This window comes from Talpa occidentalis, unplaced genomic scaffold (assembly GCF_014898055.3).
Source record: "Talpa occidentalis isolate TD23 unplaced genomic scaffold, MPIMG_talOcc4v2.1 talOcc4.3, whole genome shotgun sequence".
Classification (NCBI taxonomy): domain Eukaryota; kingdom Metazoa; phylum Chordata; class Mammalia; order Eulipotyphla; family Talpidae; genus Talpa; species Talpa occidentalis.
Window position 1 is genome coordinate 120,560,893 of NW_023603184.1, and position 20,702 is coordinate 120,581,594.

Sequence of the window (20,702 nt, forward strand, 5' to 3'; positions counted from 1 at the left end):
TACCACCACCCACACACCTCTTTCCAGTTCTTCTACACACAAATACACACATACACACACATGAAATTGAGTATGTGTAAAGCTGCGGGCTCTTCTCCACCTGCAGGTGATCTGAGCCAAATTAGCATCACACCAAAAGGTGGGTCAGAAATCTAATGTCACAGCTGATGCTGTGGAATGTGTGCCAGAGGAAAAGACTGAAGTGATGGCCACTTTTCCAATCCATTGTGGCTTTAAATTTGAAAAACAGATATAGCTGCCTAAGATCTGGTGCGCAAGTATTACTGTAACATTCTCTGAAAGTCTTAGCAAGAACATTAGGTTCTGTTTGGGCTGAGAGGGTGTTCAGGAAAGGAATGTTTTGGTTCCTAGCGATGACAACACCTACCTCCAAGTGACCATTCAGAGCAGCATGGTGCAAGGCTGTGCGGCCCCCTCGGTCAGAGACGTTGACACTGCTCAGCAGGGGAATGATCACTTCAGCACACTTGACAGCCTTATTGGCTGCTGCCACGTGCAGGGGTGTCTGCCAGTTCTTGTCCCTCGCATTGACATCAGCGGAGTGCTTAATCAATACTTGCACTGCTTCCTACAACAAAAACAGAGTTTGCAGGGTCACTGACAAATGCTCAATCAATAATTATTGGGTGTAAGATGCTCACCAGACCTGGGAACTACAAAGAAAAAGGGAATGCTCATGTCCTCACAGGTGGACACAGACCAAAAACCAAGCAAAGGTCTAAGTTTAAGGTTTCCTTATAAGGTACACCTTATACACCTTATAATAAGGTGTATCCTTCACACAAATAAGAGTAGCTGTGCGTAAGCATGACATCAAGGTGAATTACTGAGATACTCATAGGCTAAAAGTCTCCTGAAAGACCATCTAAGATTGACATGTACTGTCAGTTGCACACTGGCCACCTTTCATGGACTCTTACCCATCTCAACCCTTACAGGCTTAAACTGTTCAGTCCACATTATCATGCAGCTATTAAAGTACCCCAGATAGTGGGTGACTTAACTTCAGTAAAATTAGCAATTTTATCAGGGACACAAGTAACAAAATAAAAAGAATATCTCATGAATCAGTAGTAGCAATATATTGTGAAGAATGGCCAACTTGGACAGTAAGTTTAAGGGTGCATGGCAAAAAGAAATTCACTTTTCAAATTAGAGAATGCAATTTAAATAAACAAGTAACAACCTAGGGACACTCCATTTAGATGATATAAATAAAGGATAATTAACTGATAGGGCCCAGGTAAACAATTTTGTTTAAAAAAAAAAAAAGACACAGTCCCATCCATCCTCAGCAATAAAGTAATTACTGTAAAGTAGTCCATGAGTCTATTGTGTAGTGAAACATTTGTACATGTTTTATTAATGCTCACCTATTGTGTACAAAACACCACTGGCACTATGGAAGATTGAGAGAGACATTAGTGTCTCTAGCCCCAAAATTAGATGGGTTAACACAAAGAAAACTTAAATCACAATATAAGCATTAAAATTAAAATTTTAAAAATCACACTTTTATGGGCTCTGATCTCATAGATTGTGAGGTTTATGTAGATACACAATTTATTGTGATGCAGGAAAAAAATTGGAACCTACATTTATATTTATTTTCTTTAAAAAGGAAAGCATTTTAGCTGCTATTTAATGTCTGAATTGCACTGTGCCCTCAGTCAGCTCTACAGAGAATCCTGCCTCACTTAATAATATTCAAGATGCCCTCAGGGAAGAATAGGTTTCCACACTAAGGGGGTGGGCACTGCCTTCTCTTCGTTTGCTTTGGGCACACTGAAATGTGTACTTCTTGGCTTGCCAAGTCAATTTATAGATGATAGTATGTTCCCTTACTAAAAATACCTTAAAATGAATAAGATTCATGCAAGGAGCACACTGATTAAAAATGATAATACCAATGCAAGTATAAATAATATCAAGTCACCAAGCTGACACTTCTATTCCTAGGACAAGCTTGGTATCACCTACTTTACAAGGTAAAAGTAATGACAAATTTAATCAGATTTTACAAGAACTTGGCCCAAAACAGAGAGAAATCATAGGAAGGCTATTATCTACATGGTTATATAAGACCATGATAAATGAAAAGTTTCACGTTAAGTATATTGTGTCTTGAAATAATAACTAAAGATAGTAATTCATATATATATATAAAATTTTAAACAAATGAGATGCATATTTTGAAGATGCATGCTGAAAAATTTCTCAGACCTATGACCAAAAGGTCAGCAATAACCATTTCAACACAATAGTATAAAAAGCAGTATAGTAGCCTCTTCACAGATCTACAGCAAAATAACAATACGTAGTATTATTTTAATACCTTCACCTTGTGTGTTATCTTACTGTATTCATTTTTGCTTTGAATTGAATATTATGTAAATTCAGGCTAGACCAACAAAACAGAAAATATACAGGAATATTTCACAAATTTATACTATTTGGAGATAAGAACAATGAAATGAATTCATAAGAAATTTGGTTTCTTTAAAGTAACAAAGTGTGAATAACCTTTAGAGTAACTCAGACTAGGTGATTGAGATCTTACCTAGAAGAGGCCTTACTTTTAAATGAGTAAGTAGGAATGATTTGCATTCCACACAAAGCAACATATTAAGCAAAGAAAAAAAATACATTTACATGCCAATCATTGTTTTATATAAATAAGTGCACATAGAGTATGGTGGAGTTCTGTACTTTTAAATAGGAAATATCTTTCAAATATTTTAATAACAGCTGTAAATGGGCTCTTTTCGTAAATAAAGTTTTATTAGAACATAGTCTCATTCGTTTGTTTATTCATCATCTATGGTTGCTTTCAAGTTACATATTTGTGTTGAATACATATTCAAGTTGAGTGTTTGTAACAGGGACATTTAGCAGCCATCAAAGTTTAAAATATTTACTATCTTATACTTTATGGAAAAAGTTTTCAGAGCCCCTGTCCCGCTCCTTGTTTGAATCACCACAAAATTTCAAGTGTCAAATCTGGTTAAAATAAAATTTTACTATTTACTAGGATTAAAAAACACTGTTTTAAAACCAAATTCCTTCTGAAGAGGCTAGGTCCTATTAAGAGTCAGACCCCTGTGTGTGGGCAAGGCCTCTGTGATGGAGTGGTGGTTCTGCAGTGAAACTGGGAGTGGGGTGTGCAGAGCTGAACTGTTCCTCGCAAGAGTGAGGTGCATTTGGAGCTCAGCAGGAGGAAGGTGTGAGGACACCGAAAGAAGAGAGGACATGAGCCTCATCACAGGGCAGAGGTGTAGTAAGTCTAGACTGGATCAGGCTCAGTTAGTTTTTAAGCTTGTCTTTATCTGACTCTAGTTTTAGTTACTTTACGTATTTATACTTTTAAACTGCCAAATCACCTTAATACACTTAATAGGAAATTAGTACAATATTTTGGCAAAAACAAACCTTTGATTAAAAAATACAATTTCCTTTCTAAAACTTTTTTCTCTTTCTAAAATTTTAATCTTGTAAGGATTTAATTTGGTTTTCAGAGAAAGTAAATGTATGGCTATTAAGAGAACTAATTATCTTTTAAATCAAAGAAGTTTCTTTTTCCCTGTATCATGCACTGGCTTAAATCCAACATCTAGGCATTTTTCTCTGACAGGAATTTACAAGGCAAAGAAACTAAAGTAAGAGAAGGAAAGCAGAACCCTTTCTAAATCAAGCAAAGGTAACTGAACAGTGTTTTTCAAACTATCTGTGATAGAGGGCCAGTTTTTTAAAAAAGTAATACAAATCCATCATGACCCAATACTTTTGTAAAGATAATACAAATTTGTAGAATAATAATATCCAAAAGACAAATTATTTTATTGAATTTATCAGGCATGAAATTATTTTATCATATTGCTCTAAAAGACACTGAATGCTGAGTCTTATTATGACAAGAGCAAGAAAGCAGCTCACAGGCCCACGCCAGCACACAGGCCATGTGGTAAGCAGTGCTCCTTCAGAGCCTCTGTTCCCTTTTTATAAATAAACACAGAAGAGGATACTGGCATTTCTCCTGAATGGAGGTATTAGGACAGTTAACATTCAATCTTAAGACTGGAGGCCTTGTTGGATTACACTCCACAGGAGGCAGCCCTACGCAAGAGAGAAATAATAGAGGGAAGAACTGTCACCGGATGTATGTCATGTGGGAGAGAATTGGAGATGACATCTGTAGTCATTTTATTTCTACTTTTTATGACTTTCTCTTTTTACAAAAGGCCATCCCAACTCTGCAGTAAGAGTAGAAACATCACTGTGGCACATGGGAAAGATGAGGAGAAATAGGAAGCATGGATTTTAAAAACTGTCACCCCTAGTATTTGATTTTTTCACATTCTAATGTGTGTGGCATTAAATGGTCATAAATTACTCATAGAAAAGTCATCACTGATGACAATATATAGTTCTTGCAGGCCCAGCAATGTCAAATTTTATAAACTGTGAGTTGCTTGGGACCAGGATCTGAGTCTCATACAACTTTCTGTGCTCTTCACAAAGAGTAGCAGGTGCCTTTTACTTTATATATATTCAACAGCATTGAGTAGGAGAGGTTGATATAATCATTAGCAAACTGTCTAAATAATAATACCAAGTGTTAAGACATTTGTTGTGGATTCCCTGCATTTATTAGTAAGATATTTATTGATGTCCCTGAGGGTGCATTCAAGTCCTAAGGCATTTACATTGTTACTGTAATCACTTGGGTTTTTTGCCCTATGTTGATTATTGTCCTACCTTATTCTGTAAGAACTTATAAATTGGTGTCCAATCAATTCGTTCAATTTATCAGATGGTTCCTTTTAAACTACCCCTCATTAAACTAAACTCACTAATTATTATGGGACTACAATTATTCTAAGAACTAATAGTTCACTGGAGACTTAGGAATATGAAAGAATTCTAAGGAAACTTATTCAAGAAGCACTGCCTTTAAGCATTAGGAAGATTGTTAAAGTATTTCCAATCTTCAATCCTGGGTCATAAAGTATGTTATGTGGACCACATGCTTCAGAATCTTCTTTTAAAATGTGTATTTATGGACCTAACCATAGGTTTCATCATAATCAACACCCAGATGATTTGAATGCACACCAGATCTCATTACTACACATCTACATTCTAATGAACAGAAATTATGAAATTCTTGCTTTCTTCTCAATCCAGGTCTGATCTATGTTTCAAGTGTAAACATTCTTTTAATTATATATTAATATAGCATTACTTAATATAATACTTTAATATAAAAGTATATACTATAATACTTTAATATAATACATAATATAGCATTACTTTCTTTCCATATACTTTTTCCATTGTTCCTGTCTAAGCAGTTAGCTCACAATGATGATGATATTTTCTAAAGGAAAGGAGAAATACAAGATTTTAAAATTTAAGCTTTGAAATGCTTATCCAGACAAGCTCTGGAAAACATCTTAATACCTGGTGATTTCTGTCTGCACAGACACCAAAAATAGACCTATTTTATTGGTTGGAAGAGTATCCAAAGGGTGCTTTTGTAATTTGAGGGAAGCTGTGGAGCAGGGTGGTTAAGCAAGAGTTTCCTAGTCATTCTTTCCTTCACCAACTGGTTGTGGAGCCTTTGACTTGTTCCGCTTCTTTGAGATTGTTTCCTGAATTTAGATTAATAACAATATCAATCTTTAGAAGACTTAAATAAGGGACCAGGAAAAAGACTAATTACAATAAAATAAAAATCAAAATCAACTATAAACCAGAGACACACTATAGGGTAGAGGGGAGGAGGGATTAGGGTCAAAATAAGGGGGTGGGGAATTGTATGGGGACTATAATTAAGATGAAAATGCATACATTGTGCAAAAATGAAAAATGATGTAAAAAATACATAAAATGTAAAAAATATATAAAATTCAAAAAATAAAGTTAAAAAGAAAAATAATAATATCAATCTCAAAGGGTGACTCAGATATTAAAATGGAATAATACACAAAAAGTGTATATCATACTGCCTAGCACACAGTAGGTGCTCAACGAATGTTCCTAATGACACAACATGTATGGACACAATATCTTCAATTCTTTACCCCAAAGACATCATAAAGCCATTTTTATCTTTCCTAACTAAAAGACAGTCTCTAGAGCAGGGCAGTGAAAACTTCAACAATTCCCCTTTGGTGTTACTATCAGCTCATTACAGAAGAGAGGCATGTGTAAAAGACACCTGCATTGGGATGCAGACACAACAGGTTGTGGCTGTGTGCCCTGTCTGTCCAGGGCACTTGGTCCTAAAAGGCATACTTGTTAATCCCTTCCCAACCTCCTGCCCATCACCCACATACTCCCACCCCAGCATATTTAACAATGCCTTCTACCTAGCGGGCTTCCATAAACATGTGTTAAGCTTCAATAAACATATGTTAAACTCTCCAGGTTTGTATACATTTAATTTCTTTCCCCTACTGTTTCTCTGTTCCAAGAAAGAAAAATGAAAAAAAAAGCAATAAGGAGAAGTTAAATAGGGGACACAACATGAAATGATCCACAACACCACTTCAGGAGAGTCTCCTTGGCGGTCCCAAATCTTGCTCATTTATGCCATTGAGCATCTAAAGTATGATTCCCCAACATTTTTGTGTGAGGTCATCTTCATTTCTTCAGTGGTGGGAACAGTTGGAGAAACTGGAGGATGAGTGAAGCTCTGAGGGAGTACATAAAGGAGTCGATGCCATTTGGCTCCAGTTTTTTTTATACCATGTACCATGTATATAGTTTTATTTCTTTCTATTGAAGTAACATTGGTTTATAACATTATATGTTTCAGATAAACAGCATTATATTTTGACATCTGTGTATACTAACTATTCCTACCAAAAGTCTAGTTCCCATTCACAACCGGACCAGTGACCCCCCTTATTCCTTTTGCTCATATCAGTCCCTTTTCCTTCAGAGAACCATTCTGTTCTCAGAATCTAAATTTGATTTTGGTTTTTTTAATTTGTTTTATCTTCCACATGTGAGTGAAATCTTATGGTATTTGCTTTTCTCCATTTGACTTATTTCACTTAAGCATAATCCCCTCTAAGTCCATCCATGTTGTTACAAATGACAAGATTTCATCCTTATATTTATAGCTGAACAGTATTGCATGACGTATACACCACATTTTCTTTATCCAGTCATCTACTGTTGTGTACTTAGGTTGTTTCCATGGCTTGATTATTCTTAATAATACTGCTATGAACATAGGGGAGCCTGTATCTTTTTGAATTAGTGTTTTGTATTCCTCAGAAAAATACCCAAAATTAGAATAGTTGACTTATATGGTATTTCTATTCTTAATTTTTTGAGGAATCTCCAAACTGATTTTTCATAAAGGTTGTATCAATTTACATTCCCACCAACATATAGGAAATTTTTCCCACATACTTGTAAACACTTGTGTTCCTTGTGTTTTTGATAATAGCCATTTTCACATGTGAGGTAATATCTCACAGTGGTTTGGATTTCCCTAATAATAAGTGATGATAAACATCTTTTCATCATCAATTATTAGCCTGGCTATTGAGTCCCTGGAAAATCCAGATGAGGGGCATGAGGAAGGTGAGAGAAGCTTGTAGGATTGAGTCTAGAAGGGAGTAAGCAACAAAGCCTGATCAATACCAAAAAGTTTGATGATTTATCACTAGAACCTGACCTATGTTGGCCAGTTTTCAGGTGATATGACCCAGTCTTGTCTGTGGAGGAGTTTTTATTATATCAGGCTGAGGTAGATATTTAATTGGTATTATGATCCGGTATTCCTATTACTATAACAGGCTCAGGCAATAATCTTTGCAATAAAAATTATTTGTGTAGACATAAAAATATGAGCACAAATTTTGCCTGCATGGAAAGGTTCAGAAATTTGACTTACAATGATATCTGTCCTGCATGCAATTTTGAAACTAATTCTGATTCTTCAGGCTCCAGGGGCTTAATTAGCTTCTAGTGCCACACGCCCATAAACAAACTTCAAGTCAGTTTACCCTGCATGGAAGATGATCACCACCAGTATTCTCTGGGGTGCACACGAGTTACATGTGCACAGTTCTTCAGAGAATCACATTAACATAGTGTTCTGCACTCCATTTACCCTACATGTAGCTTAAGTTAAAAACACAAGTCTTCAATGAATCACTCAAAAAACAACTATTTATGGAGCAGACCAGATGCTAGAAACAAAGATAAGCAACAGGTAAAGCACTCATTCCAAGGAGTTTACTGTCTAGAAGATTTTTTATATCAAAATAGAATAACAACCTCAATGGTAGTTTTACTGTGTCAATTAGTCAAGCTGAACTACATTTCCCAGTACACTCTCCTCTGCATTGTTCCATTAAGGGTTGGCCACAAGAGAAATCTGTATGAATTTTGGAAGGCAAAATAAAACCAGACCTGACAGATGTGTTGGGTGTCAGATACTGTCGCAGCTTGTACACTACATCACCCAACAGTGAGAACCTCACGTTGACACAGGGTGGTACCCAGGTTGATGCTTTTCCAGATCCTGCTATATCTTCTTCATTTTCTCCCATTCTTGGGCCAGGTTGCATGAGAGCTCAGGGATGAAGAGGTACCTTCTGCAAGTCACCCATGTCCATGATGTTGAGGCAGTGAGAGACAGGTGGGTTCCAGTCTGTCCTTGTTCTCCCCATTTCGCATCCAGCTTGCCTTGCCTTATCAAACACAGAGCCTGCTAGCTACAGGACTTCAGACTACACAGAAACCAGGGATAGCCTCACATGAACTCCTCCAGCAGCTCACACAATCATATATGACCAAATCCTTGTACCAAATATCTTATTCTGCATCTCTCATGGGTTCTGCATTCCTAGTTGAAACTTGAACCCTGAGAGATCAACTACCTATGTTTTAGAAGCAAAGGGACTTAGAGAACAGTATAGAATGTCTGTCTTTCAATGAAGAAATGATTTTCAATATATATTCATGTAAGTAATGTCAGTGCTTGTCAATGTAAGCAATAAATGTGCCAGTTCTCATTCTGAAGCCACATATCCCCTTTAGCAAATTCAACAATACCAGTCCAAATCTTCTCTGTTCTTTCTCCCTTAAGCCTACTTCCCATCCCTAGATATTATTAGGGGAAGTACAAAGTAATGGCAATAAGATCAGTTTCTAAAGAAGGAGCAAACATGGATTTAGGACTTCCACAGTGCAGCGATGTGATTGAAGTTAAGATGCCGACAGTCAGTTATAACAATGGTTACAGAGACTCCAATTTTCTAAGAAACTTTTCAACTTGTGACATATTAATATGATAGCATCCTCTTATATATAACCCTGATTGTTTACAACTCAGGGTTATTTGCCTTTTAATTCCATCCAAACAAGATACCCTTGTAAGGGCACTTTTTTCCCAGCAAACCTGCAGAGGGAGCTGATTCCTTAAAGAAGCAAGAAATGCCTTTCTCACATATAAAGATTGATTCATCACTGGGTTGACTGAATTCAAACACACTAAAGATATGTTAAAAAGTGGGCTGATGGTTGGTGGAAAATAGATGTTTTGAGAACTGAAGCCTTTGCAGTTTGTTGAGTGTTAAATGAAGATAGAGTGTTAGTTGGAAAAAGTAACGCAGTCCTGAAATCATCTGGTTTTATGTCTGTCCCCCTGCACTCGTACTACCTAAGGGCAGGAGACCTGTGTCTTATTTCTCATTGTAGCTCCATCAGTAAGCACGGTCTGGCATTAAAAGGTGCTCAGTAAATGTTTTCTTGAACTAGAAAAACATGATCCTTGTTAAAAGGTAAAGCAAATCCATATCCTTCAAAAGACACTTTTTAAAAAATTACCAAAGATCAAATGGTCTTAAAAGACCTGCTCTTTGTCTATGCAGGATCTGGTCTCCTGATGCTGATTGTATAAGCTCAAGCAGCCCACTGCAGCTGCTTTCCAGGTAAAATAAATGAAATGTGAGACCATAAGATTCTACATTCCTCAGGGTCTGGGCCAGGCAACTTAGGATCATTTGCCTCCCTCATTCCATGTGGGCTATTTGGGAGAACACAACCCCATGTAAAAACTACTCAAATCACACAGCATAGCAGAGATCATGAGCACTAAGCTGCCAACCACCAAGTGCACTGAAATTTCCACAGTTGCCAAAGAGGAAAAGTTGCCTCTGATGACAGCCATGGACACCTTTGGCATCGTGCATGCATGCCCAGCAACGCCTCCTGCACCTGTGTGATCCTGGCGCATAGCACCCTCTCTAGAAGCAGGGAAAAAGCTTCACTTGGTAAAATCAGCTCAAAGATGAGTCATTGCAATGCCAAGTGCCTCCAAGGTTAGAGCCTCTTGTATCCCTCTGACCAGGGCATCTCCTCTGACCAGGTTTCAAGGCTCAAATTCACCAGGGCTCCGACCACCCTGCTCCCACACTGGTCCTGCCTTCTCAGCCCTTATGCTTTCCTGAACCAGCTGATCCATTTCCCACAGTTTCTATTCTGTTTCAGACAGGTAATCTATTAGTCACCCTCACCTGAATTTCCAACAGTCAAAATAAATTGTCTCTTAAATTCCCATAAGGTATGAGGCTTGGATTACATCAGGGAACAAAGCACAGATCCCTGCTCTCATGGAGCTTACATGCCAGTGACATGCTGCCCAACTCAACATGTTCTTAGAGAAGTGATTAGCTTCCTGACCCTTGCTCCTCCACCTGCCTTCTCAGTCAAGGCCTCACCAAGGCATTCCCTCTACTCATGCAGTTATTTGCTCCACCTCCAATTCAGCTTTGATGCTATATTGATCTACTTACCTGTTTACCTCACCTTCCAGACTGAGAACACACTGAAGTTAAAGGTCACTCTGTCCATCTTGGATGACCCTAACACTGCACCAGGATGCAGGAGGTACTCAAATCAAAAACTGTTTGATTTTGATAGTCCTCTTGTATTAGAAGTAAATTCTCACTGCCCACTAGTGTGAATCCCTAATTCAGAGGAAGGCATTTCCTCTTTCTAGGGACCAGAGGTGCTAGATCAAGTAAAATAATCACTCACTTCACTTCTGGAAGCAACAGCTCGGTGCAGTGGGGTCAGCCACATATTGTCCTTGGCATTTACACGAGCTCCTGGAACCAAAGAGCACAGGTTAGAGGCATAACACAGTCAGGAGTAGTTCTGCTATTGCCAATGCTTATTGTGTGCTCTCATTTGCCTGATACAGTCACCCAGTTTGTTTGTTTTTTTTTTTTTTCTCTCTGTATCAGCACGTGCTTTCTAGCCACCAGACAGTAGGAGATATTCAGTAAGATAGAAAGTAAAATCAGAAACTGAGATTGTCACAAGAATTGGGATGAGACTAAATGAGAGATGCGGTGTCTCACTGGGTAGGAGATAGTTATAAAGCGGTTAAGAAGGCTGAGATGCTCTGGGACACGGAAATATAAGTTCTGAAGAATGAGTAACTTTTCAGGTGTGTTCTGGAATACAATATATATTTCTAAATACAAAACATACAATTACACACATAATTTTATTCTATTTTTAATCAGTAAGCTTATTTATCTCACAGGACATACAATACTTATTGGCAAACTGTCAGGGATGTGTGCCTCCCAAAAAACATATTCCAGTAGTCAGATTTCAAACAAATCTTGTAGAGTTGAGTTCTGTTCAGATGTGATCTGAGCTGAGGGGATTAGCAGAAATCTGCTTTATCCACAAATCCAAATTGTTTCTCTAGAATCAACGCAATGTTCTGGTAGAAAGAAACCAGCTTCTGCAGAGCTTTTGGATGATAAAACGTGAAGCCTCTGTAGACTGCTTACAGCTCCCTCACACCATGCGGTGGGCAAACAGGCTCACTTATGAGCCAGAATCAGCTCACACTCAGAGATGGGCCTCAGGCTTATTTTTCTAGCAGTCACACCACTGTCGTACAAAAGCTCAATGTGATGGATTCACAGAAAATAGAGCACATCCTCCTTTATGACACCCTCCACAATTCTCCAGGAAGCTCACCAAGCTACAACTGCTCTGCTAAAATTCAGTATGACCTTCCTGTGTGAGGATTTGGAGCTTTGATCAGTCTTTTGGTCAGAGATGAAAGGTTTCACAAAATGGTTATAAAAGAAGAGGGAGGGAAAATATGTATGATATCCAAATGTGTAAGATAGCCATTAAGAGAAGTCTATTTTAGCCTTGGGACAAGGAAGGAACTTGTGAGGAAGAGAGGAGGGGTGAATCAAAGAAACTAGAAAGTAAGACAGAGGAGGGGGAAGTGAGAAGGAGAGAATCCGGGACAAGAGTGGAGAAAGTGAGTCAAGTGGAAGCAGAGACTGACTAATCGCTGTGAGGCCCAGGTCAGCTGACAGTTTTTTAAAGGGAAAAGAAACCCAAAAAAATATTGTTTTTTAAAAAAATAAAAGGCAGCAGGGAACTTTCATGGGTAAAAGGTGAGCTAGAAATTTAATTTAAGGCACTGGCTACAAAGAAATAACAAAACATAGAAATACCACTGTTTTTTACCTTTAACTGAAGAAGAATGAGTACCACCAACAATGTTAATTATAGAAACAAGAATATAAACCTAAAACAAAGAGAGATAGAATGTCTCTCCTCCTCCCCATTCTGGTTTCACTGGTTTGAGATGAGGCCTGGCAAAAGCTCTCCAGGACACAAGATGAATGCAAAGTTAATTTTAGTATATAATTTTAATTCAATATGTACAAAATGTTATGATGTAATAAAGTCACAAAATTAGTAAGATAATTTACTTTCCTTTTCCCATGCTAAAACTTTAAAATCCACTGTGCATTTTATACTTACAGCACATCTGCATTCAAACTGGCTTCACTTCAAGTGCCTCATAACCACAACTGGTTTGGAATAACATATTGGACAGTGCAATTGCTAAGAGTCATATTAAAAATTGTTAACATAATCTGAATTCTGACTGTATATTAATGTATGTGTAGTCTATTTAATAGAGAGATACTCTGACTACATCAATTTTATATTAATAGAGGAGGGAACAAAGATCATGAAAAGTAATATCCCCCAGATATCCAGCCAGGAAATGAAGATTTTATTTATTTTTTTATTGAAGTAACACTGGTTTACAACACTGTATATGACTTAGAGGTATAGGATCTACCCCTTCAATGTTAGCACACCACACCCCCCACAAAGACACCAATAGTCCTTCACCAAGTCCACTGATTTGATTTTGGTTTGGCTTTATCTGATGTTTTGTTTCTCTATATTCCATGTATAAGTGACATCATCCAGTATTTGTCTTTTTCCTTGTGACTTATTTCACTGAGCATAATCTCCTCCAGTTCCACTCATGTTGTTGCAAATGGCAAGAGATGATCTTTCTTAATAAATAAGAGCTACTGGGTCTCCCTAGTAGCGCAAGAGATTAAGACGCAACCTATGAGGCTATCCACAGCCTCTGCAGCATGAGTTCAATCCCCGGCCAGGGAGATACCCACATGGTGTGGCAAACCTCTCCTAACTCACCTGCTGCTCCCCTCAGCAGTGTACTTCAGTCAATCTGCTTGTTCTGTTCCCCACTCTGTCTCTGGTGAATCCTCTCACCCCCCACACCTTTGGCCTGTACCCCAGCTCTTGCATACATGCATAAATACATACATACATACATACATACATACATTTATACATTAAAAAAAATAACTAAGAGCTACTCCATTGTGTATATACCACATCTTCCTAATCCATTTTTCTTTCTTTGGGCACTGAGGTTGTTTCCACAGCCTGGCTTCTGTAAATAGTGTAGTGCCACAATGCATCGCTTCTCGGCCTTTTGGCTAAGATCAAGTGTGGTAAATAGTGCTACAATGCATATATCCCAGTGCATATATCCCTCCAAATTAGCGTTTTTGTATTCCTTGGGAAGATGCCTACGAGTGGAATTTCTCAATCATGTGATAGATCCAAGAAATGGAAGATTTGAACCCAGTCTAACTTCAAAGCACAAGCACTTGGATACTATTCCTTACTTCATAACTAGCCAACATTTGTCCAGCATTCAACTAAACACTGACTTTCCCTTCCACTTTCCCTGTCATTCTCTCTGTTCCTTATTGTCACTTCTCTACCTCCACCAGATGCACACAGATATGGATGCACATGTATGTAGATACTATATAGATGTATGTATATATAATATGTGTATAATATATAGGGATATATTAATGTGGGTCACATATATGTATATACGCTCCCTTGATTTCATTCCAATTTCTTTCCTGTCTTCATATGCAAATATGCATATCCATAGAAAATTAAGCTGAGTGATCAGTACAATACTGTTCGTATATTTGAAATATTACACAATAAGTTTTAAAAATCTATAACATACTTTCATAAGTATATTCTACATAAATTGCATCATACTGTAATAACACTTTGAACTTGTTTCACTAATTTTTCATAGCTATCCATGTTGATAAAAACAGAATGAGTCTAGCCTTTCTAATTGCCACATGTATTCCAACATATAAATATTCCACATCTTTTAGACTTTTCCTCTTATTGATGGATATTTCAAGTGTTTCTAACTTTTCACTATTTCAGACAATGCTATTATGAACCTCCATAAAATGATTCTTAAGCAAATGTGCAAGTATTTGTCCAGGATAGATTCTAGAATTAGAATTAGAAAGGGACTTTCTCTGTTATAGATCATGCATACTTTTGGTTTTAATAAATACTCTGGGTCTGAGCCCTATGAAATGTGCCAATTTACACAATAAGAGTGTATAAGATTGCTTAGTTTTCCCACATCCTCATCAAAACCTGGTTTGATTATTTTAAATATTGCAAATCTGAATGGAAGAAAATCATATTACATTTCTGTGTTTTCCCGTTCAAGAGTGAGGTTGGGCATTTTCTAATATGTCTGTTTACTGATCATTTTTAATTCATTCTATGAGGATAGCTTGTTCATATGCTTTACCTATTTCCCCTATTTTTCTACTATAGCTTTTTCTTATAATTTGTATTTATACATGTATATTATATTGTTTTTATTATCATTTACATATTCCAGAAATTCCAGTTTTATACAGATGCAGATGTTGCTTTTAATATTAAAATTCTTTCATGGAGAAAAATTACTCCAAGCTTGCTCAGCAGCACAGGGCAGCACAGGGTAGCACACAACACCAGGACTGTTGTCATGCAGCTCCAGAATCACTGAAGGAATTGGAAGATAATTAGAAATCTAGGAAGCGGCTTCCTTCAGTCATGGTTTAAGTCCTTCACCCCTCTATTCATTCTCTTCCAGAGGTAAACAGGCAACTGGCAGGAAAACATCCTCTCCCCAAACGAGAAAATTATTATGACAAAAGCAGAGTTATCTGAACAGGGACTGAGCAATATTTCATCAGTGTCATCCCCTGCCATGGACTTCCTCATCCTCTTCCTCCAAACGCGTCCAAGAGTCTTGTTTACATGTCAGAGGGAGATGTCAGATGGTTTTGGCTCCGAGTTGAATATTTATAACATTTTTCTAAAGGAAGCTTCACGTTATTTACCTGTCAGGCACCACTGTGCACTGAAGGACACAGAGTCTGCATATCTAATGATTTACAGGCAAATGCATTTTACCCAGGGACACTTTGAAGCTTAAACACTAAAAAAAAATAGTGCCAGGCAATACTGTTTCATTAGAGACAAAGACCCAACAAAAGTCAGGCATAAGCTGTAATTACAAATGAGGTATTTTTTGTCTTATCCTTGTTGCCACTTGATTTTATTTTTATAAATATCAGGAGTAAAGGGAGTTCTGAGCATCTTTTCCAGAGGCTATATATTTGTTCCCTTAGCCCTGTCATCTAGGAAGAAATAAAACAAAAGAATAAGATAAAGTGGCTTAAAAATTTTACAGGCCAAAGAGAATTACTGATTCTTAAGATAGGCATATTTAAAATTTGACTTTTAATTGTAGAAATAAACAGGTATATTATAAAAATCATATGAAATAGGATTATAATATAATGAGGCCAGCTTGCTATTGATTTATTCTTAACAAACAGACCAACTCTCATTATATCCCAGGAGCATTGTCCTTCAAAGCAATGACCTTGGCAGAGTGCATGATGACTCCACATCTGGCAACTGCAAAGAACATTCTTTTTTTTTTTTTTTTTAAAGATTTATCCGTCTATGCATACAAGAACTGGGATAGAAGCCAGAGATGTGGGAGGTGAGAGGATTCACCAGAGACAGAGTGGGGAACAGAACAGGCAGATCTACTTAAATATACTGCTGAGGGGAGCAGCGGACAAGACAGGAGAGGTCTGCTATGCCATGTGGATCACCTACCTGCCTGGAGATCGAACTCATACTGCAGTGGCTGCGGAAGGCTTCAGAGGTTAACCCCTTGCGCTACCAGGGAGGCCCACAAAGAACACTCTTAAAACTCCCCTTGATGTTGCTTTTAAAGTCAGTTTATACACCCACCAGAAAATGGATCATTACTTCATAATCATGCTACATTTAGGGGGTCAAAATCAGCACTGCCTGGTTTAGTCACACCTTTTTTCTTTTTTCTTTTTTCTTTTTTTTTTTTTTAAGATTTATTTATTTATACAAGCACAGGTACAGTCAGAAGCCCGGGAGGGTGAGAGAACTCACCAGAGCCAGAGCGGGGAACAGAACAGGCAGATGGACCGAAATACACTGCTGAGGGGCGCAGCGGGCGGCAGGAGAGGTCTGCGCACCATGTGGGACCCTCACCAGAAGCCACGGATCAAACCGTCGCTGCAGAGGCTGTGGGCAGCTTTGCAGCCCAGCGCTCAACTGCTGTGCCACCAGGGGAGGCCCACCCTTTTTTTCACCAGACAAAAAAACATCAAATCCAACCTCAAAAGATAAATTTTCATTATGCATAAGAGAATCAAAAGAATGACATGTTACTGACTCTGGAAGCAATTTGCATTGAGAGTAGTTGATCATATTTTGAAAAATCACAGGAAATAATTTTACAGGAATACCATTTGTTCCATATTCTAATAAACTCTAATAAATTTATTATTTTTAATTAGTAATTACACCTCACAAACACTCCCATGTTATAGGGTAAGTACTTCAAATTTGCCCCTTCAGCCCAGGACTCTAACTCTTGGGCATCCCCAAAACTCTCTACAGGGTATTGTTACACTGGCCATTTCAACTCCAGTCTCTAACTCTGAACTCCCACTGATTGGTTCACATTGATTTCATTCATATGTATAGGGACAAATGATTTCACAAGCTGTTGATGACCTTCTGCCTGAATGCTAACTTTGGCCAGTTCCCAAACAGAAGCTAAAGGAGAGGTGGGAGGTAAAGTGGAGGAGGGGGGATAAAATAAAGCCAGAATTTGGATTGGCAGTTATAAGAAGGGTAAATTGCTAGACCTAGTTCCTCCCTTTGTGCTCAGAGACATTCAGGTTTCCATCCGCCTGACTAATAAGAGATAATGTCAGTCGGAATTTAGCAGGCTTGGATTACACTATGCTCTGTAAGTTAATACAGCAGAGAACACAGCTGTAATGGGCTGTTATGGCAAGGCCAAATTATTTGTCCAACATGGGAACCATTAGCACCTCATTTATTATTAAACTGGAAAAGAGTTTGGTTGGAGTCCCTATAGGGTCAGTTGCCAGATGTAAGCTCAGAGATGAAATCATCATGGTCTTGCAATATTTCCTTAGGAATAGAATATACAAATTGAATAAAGGACTTCTCAGGGAAATTAAAGCCATGAGAATTCCAAGAGTTTACCTAAGCTTCCACAGTTAGGAAAAATTTCTAAAGAACTTTCTCAATGCACTTCCAAATCCTAAGACTTCCTAATTAGACGGGGGGGGGGGGGGGGGATTCCATAGCATGTGCACCAAATTATACTACAGTAGTTAACAGCTCAATAATTCTAGAATCAAGCCAGTGTACAGACCAAGAGAGACAGAATAGTTTCTCCTGACTCTGCTGAACAAGCATATTAAAGAAAGAGTGGTAGACTCTGTGACCATGTAAAGGTGATACGAATTCAAGTTTCCCCAACAATGACCAGGCCTCAGGAACCTCAGGAACCTGAGGAAAATAAATGTGTCAACTTCATCCTGCAGAATTACAACCTTCCCTTTTGTGTGTGAAAAAACAAACAAAAAAATAAAGTTTTGAATTTTATCTGCACATTCATGAACCAATCATTCCTCTGAGATTCTGAGAGGTCTTTTAATACAACATTTGGGTGATGGGTGCAGCTGGTTAGGACCATTAGGTGTCACACCACAGAACCCTTTCTTTTACACTCTCGTTGATTCTGCCACAATTTTCCATGGGCCAAATTTTTACTGCTGGGGCAACCAGCCAGGTGAGCTCTGGCTCTTAGCCATGGTCTGTGCCAACACCAAACAATACACATTTGTTTGGAACATAACCTTGGAACATCTTTAGAACTGTCAAAAGGAAGCCCTGTTCTCCAGACCACAAGAGATGATACATGAAATCTAACCTAAGCTCCATGCAATTGTCAGGAGCGGAGGGCATACATGTAATAAGGCACAGATTTCCTGGGAAAACCCACCTGAAGAACATGGACACAATAAAAACAAGGGCAATCTGATCTTCCTTGTGTACCACAACACAATTCTTGTTTCTTTTCCACAATGCTTTCCACATCTGCTTATAAATACATATCATCTCCTACCTTTGCACAGTATACTGTGGAATTCTACAATTTCCCTTAACTACTGCAAACAAAGGCAAATCTTATTATAGACCTTTTGCATAGTCTGTGGTCAGAGGCATTTCCTCCAGATTTGAATCTCCCAAAACAAAAAGGAGGAAGAAGAAAGTCAGCTGGTCTATATACAATGTACACTGAGACACACGCACATGTTCAGATATGCTCTGGGAACTTGTCTAGCAAATACTCAAGGGAGAAAGCACACGCTAAGTTTTGGAAACCTGTTTGGAAAGATGCAGCAAGCATACAGGTTTCCAAAACTGAAAGCACTGGCAATTTTAAAGCTGATGAACTGTTTAAAATACACAGGAAAGTAATATCACAAAGACCAGTGTACATACAAATCAGATGGAACACACACTGGCCATGTTTCCTTTCACTTTTTAAGATAAAACATTTTACAGAGTTGTAGTCTCCTTTATATCCTTCACTGAAGACACTTCTCACTCAACCTGCCTCCTCAAACGTAATCACTATGCTGTCTTCTTTCCTTCCATGTTTTTATAATTTTATTATGTAGTTGTATGTATCCATAAATAAAACATAGTATAGTTTTGCAGCACAATTTAAATGTATGTAAATCTACATTTGCATGTAGATTTTAAGGAATCAGTTTCCTTGTTCATTCTTTCTCTTCTTTACAATAAAAAAAAATCCAAAAGTATTGAATCCATCTAAAATACTGGATCTGATAGACAGTCAGGAATCAGACTTTCAAAGCAATATAAACAAGTTTTATTGGAAAAATAATTTATCAATAAAATAACTTCCTGTATTGTCATTTGTATACCAAATATTTTCATTTGATCAAATAAAATTCCATGAACACAATGAAAGAATTCTGTTTGGATTCATGGCAATCGATCATCTAGTAAATTGGTCATTTCAATTTTTATCTTCAGTTGACTTTTGAGTGTTATTTACCTGACAAAATCAGCAGTTCAATGATCTCTGCATCTCCCAGAAATGCAGCCACATGAAGCGGGGTTCTCTTCTCGGAATCCTGAAGAATGACAAAGATAAACAAGTCAGTGCTGACTGGACGTGCCTACTGTGGACACTGTAAGACATGGCACTCAGTCTGATGATCATGGAAAACAGTGAAGCCCAAACTCCTCTCACTGAGTCCTGGCTGTACATTTCCTCTCAGCATGCCCCATAACCACAAGGATAAACCACATGCCATCTTCTGGGCATGTGTATTGTACATGTGTCTGCTCCTTTTATTGATGCCCAGCTCAAGTCAAAGATGGACCATCATACACTGGATGATGAAATTAAATTTATTTTCCAATCTTCCATGTGGGAAAAAAAAAATCAAACTTTTCTATGTACCTTAAATAAAGTTCAAAGCTTTCATTTCTTTCTAAGGGAACACACAGGGACTGTTCATAAGGACAGTAAATGCAAATACAGTCATTTTCTCCTTTCTTTTTTTTTTTTTTTTAAAGATTTATTATTTATTTATTTGTTTGTTTATACATACAAGCACTGGGTACAGTCAGAAGTGCGGGAAGGTGAGAGAATTCACCAGAGCAGGGAGCAGAGCAGGCAGAAGGACCGAAGTACACTGCTGAGGGGAGCAGTGGGCGGCAGGAGAGGTCTGCGCGCCATGTGGGACCCTCCTTTGGTGGCCAGGGAGCAGCCGGGGATTGAACTGGCGCCGCAGAGGCTGCGGGCAGCTTCGCAACCCAGCGCTCAACCGCTGCGCCACCGGGGAGGCCCCATTTTCTCCTTTCTATCCCACTAACTGTGGCCTAGACCACTGCTACTCATACCATACTTATTTAATGCCTACTTTGTGCCAGGAACATGGGGACAGACGGGACCACTGCAGGCCTGTCCCTGCCTCCATGAAATGTATACACCAACAGCACGTGAGTTTGTTTCAGTTGGTGATAGAGACTGCAAT

The 20,702-nt window shown here is 38.1% G+C and overlaps 1 protein-coding gene across 7 annotated transcripts in view; it reads right to left on the reverse strand.

The window, feature by feature from the left end:
• ANKRD44 (ankyrin repeat domain 44) overlaps window positions 1–20,702 on the reverse strand; it is a 279,387-nt gene that overhangs the window by 111,338 nt on the left and 147,347 nt on the right. For all 7 annotated transcript variants that reach the window (XM_054699964.1, XM_037523759.2, XM_054699963.1 and 4 more), the window contains exons 3-5: window positions 19,715–19,793; window positions 11,086–11,156; window positions 389–589 (exon numbers count right to left, since the gene is read on the reverse strand). In XM_054699964.1, coding sequence (XP_054555939.1) covers window positions 389–589; window positions 11,086–11,156; window positions 19,715–19,793 — 351 coding nt within the window. The remainder of the gene's footprint in view (window positions 1–388; window positions 590–11,085; window positions 11,157–19,714; window positions 19,794–20,702) is intronic.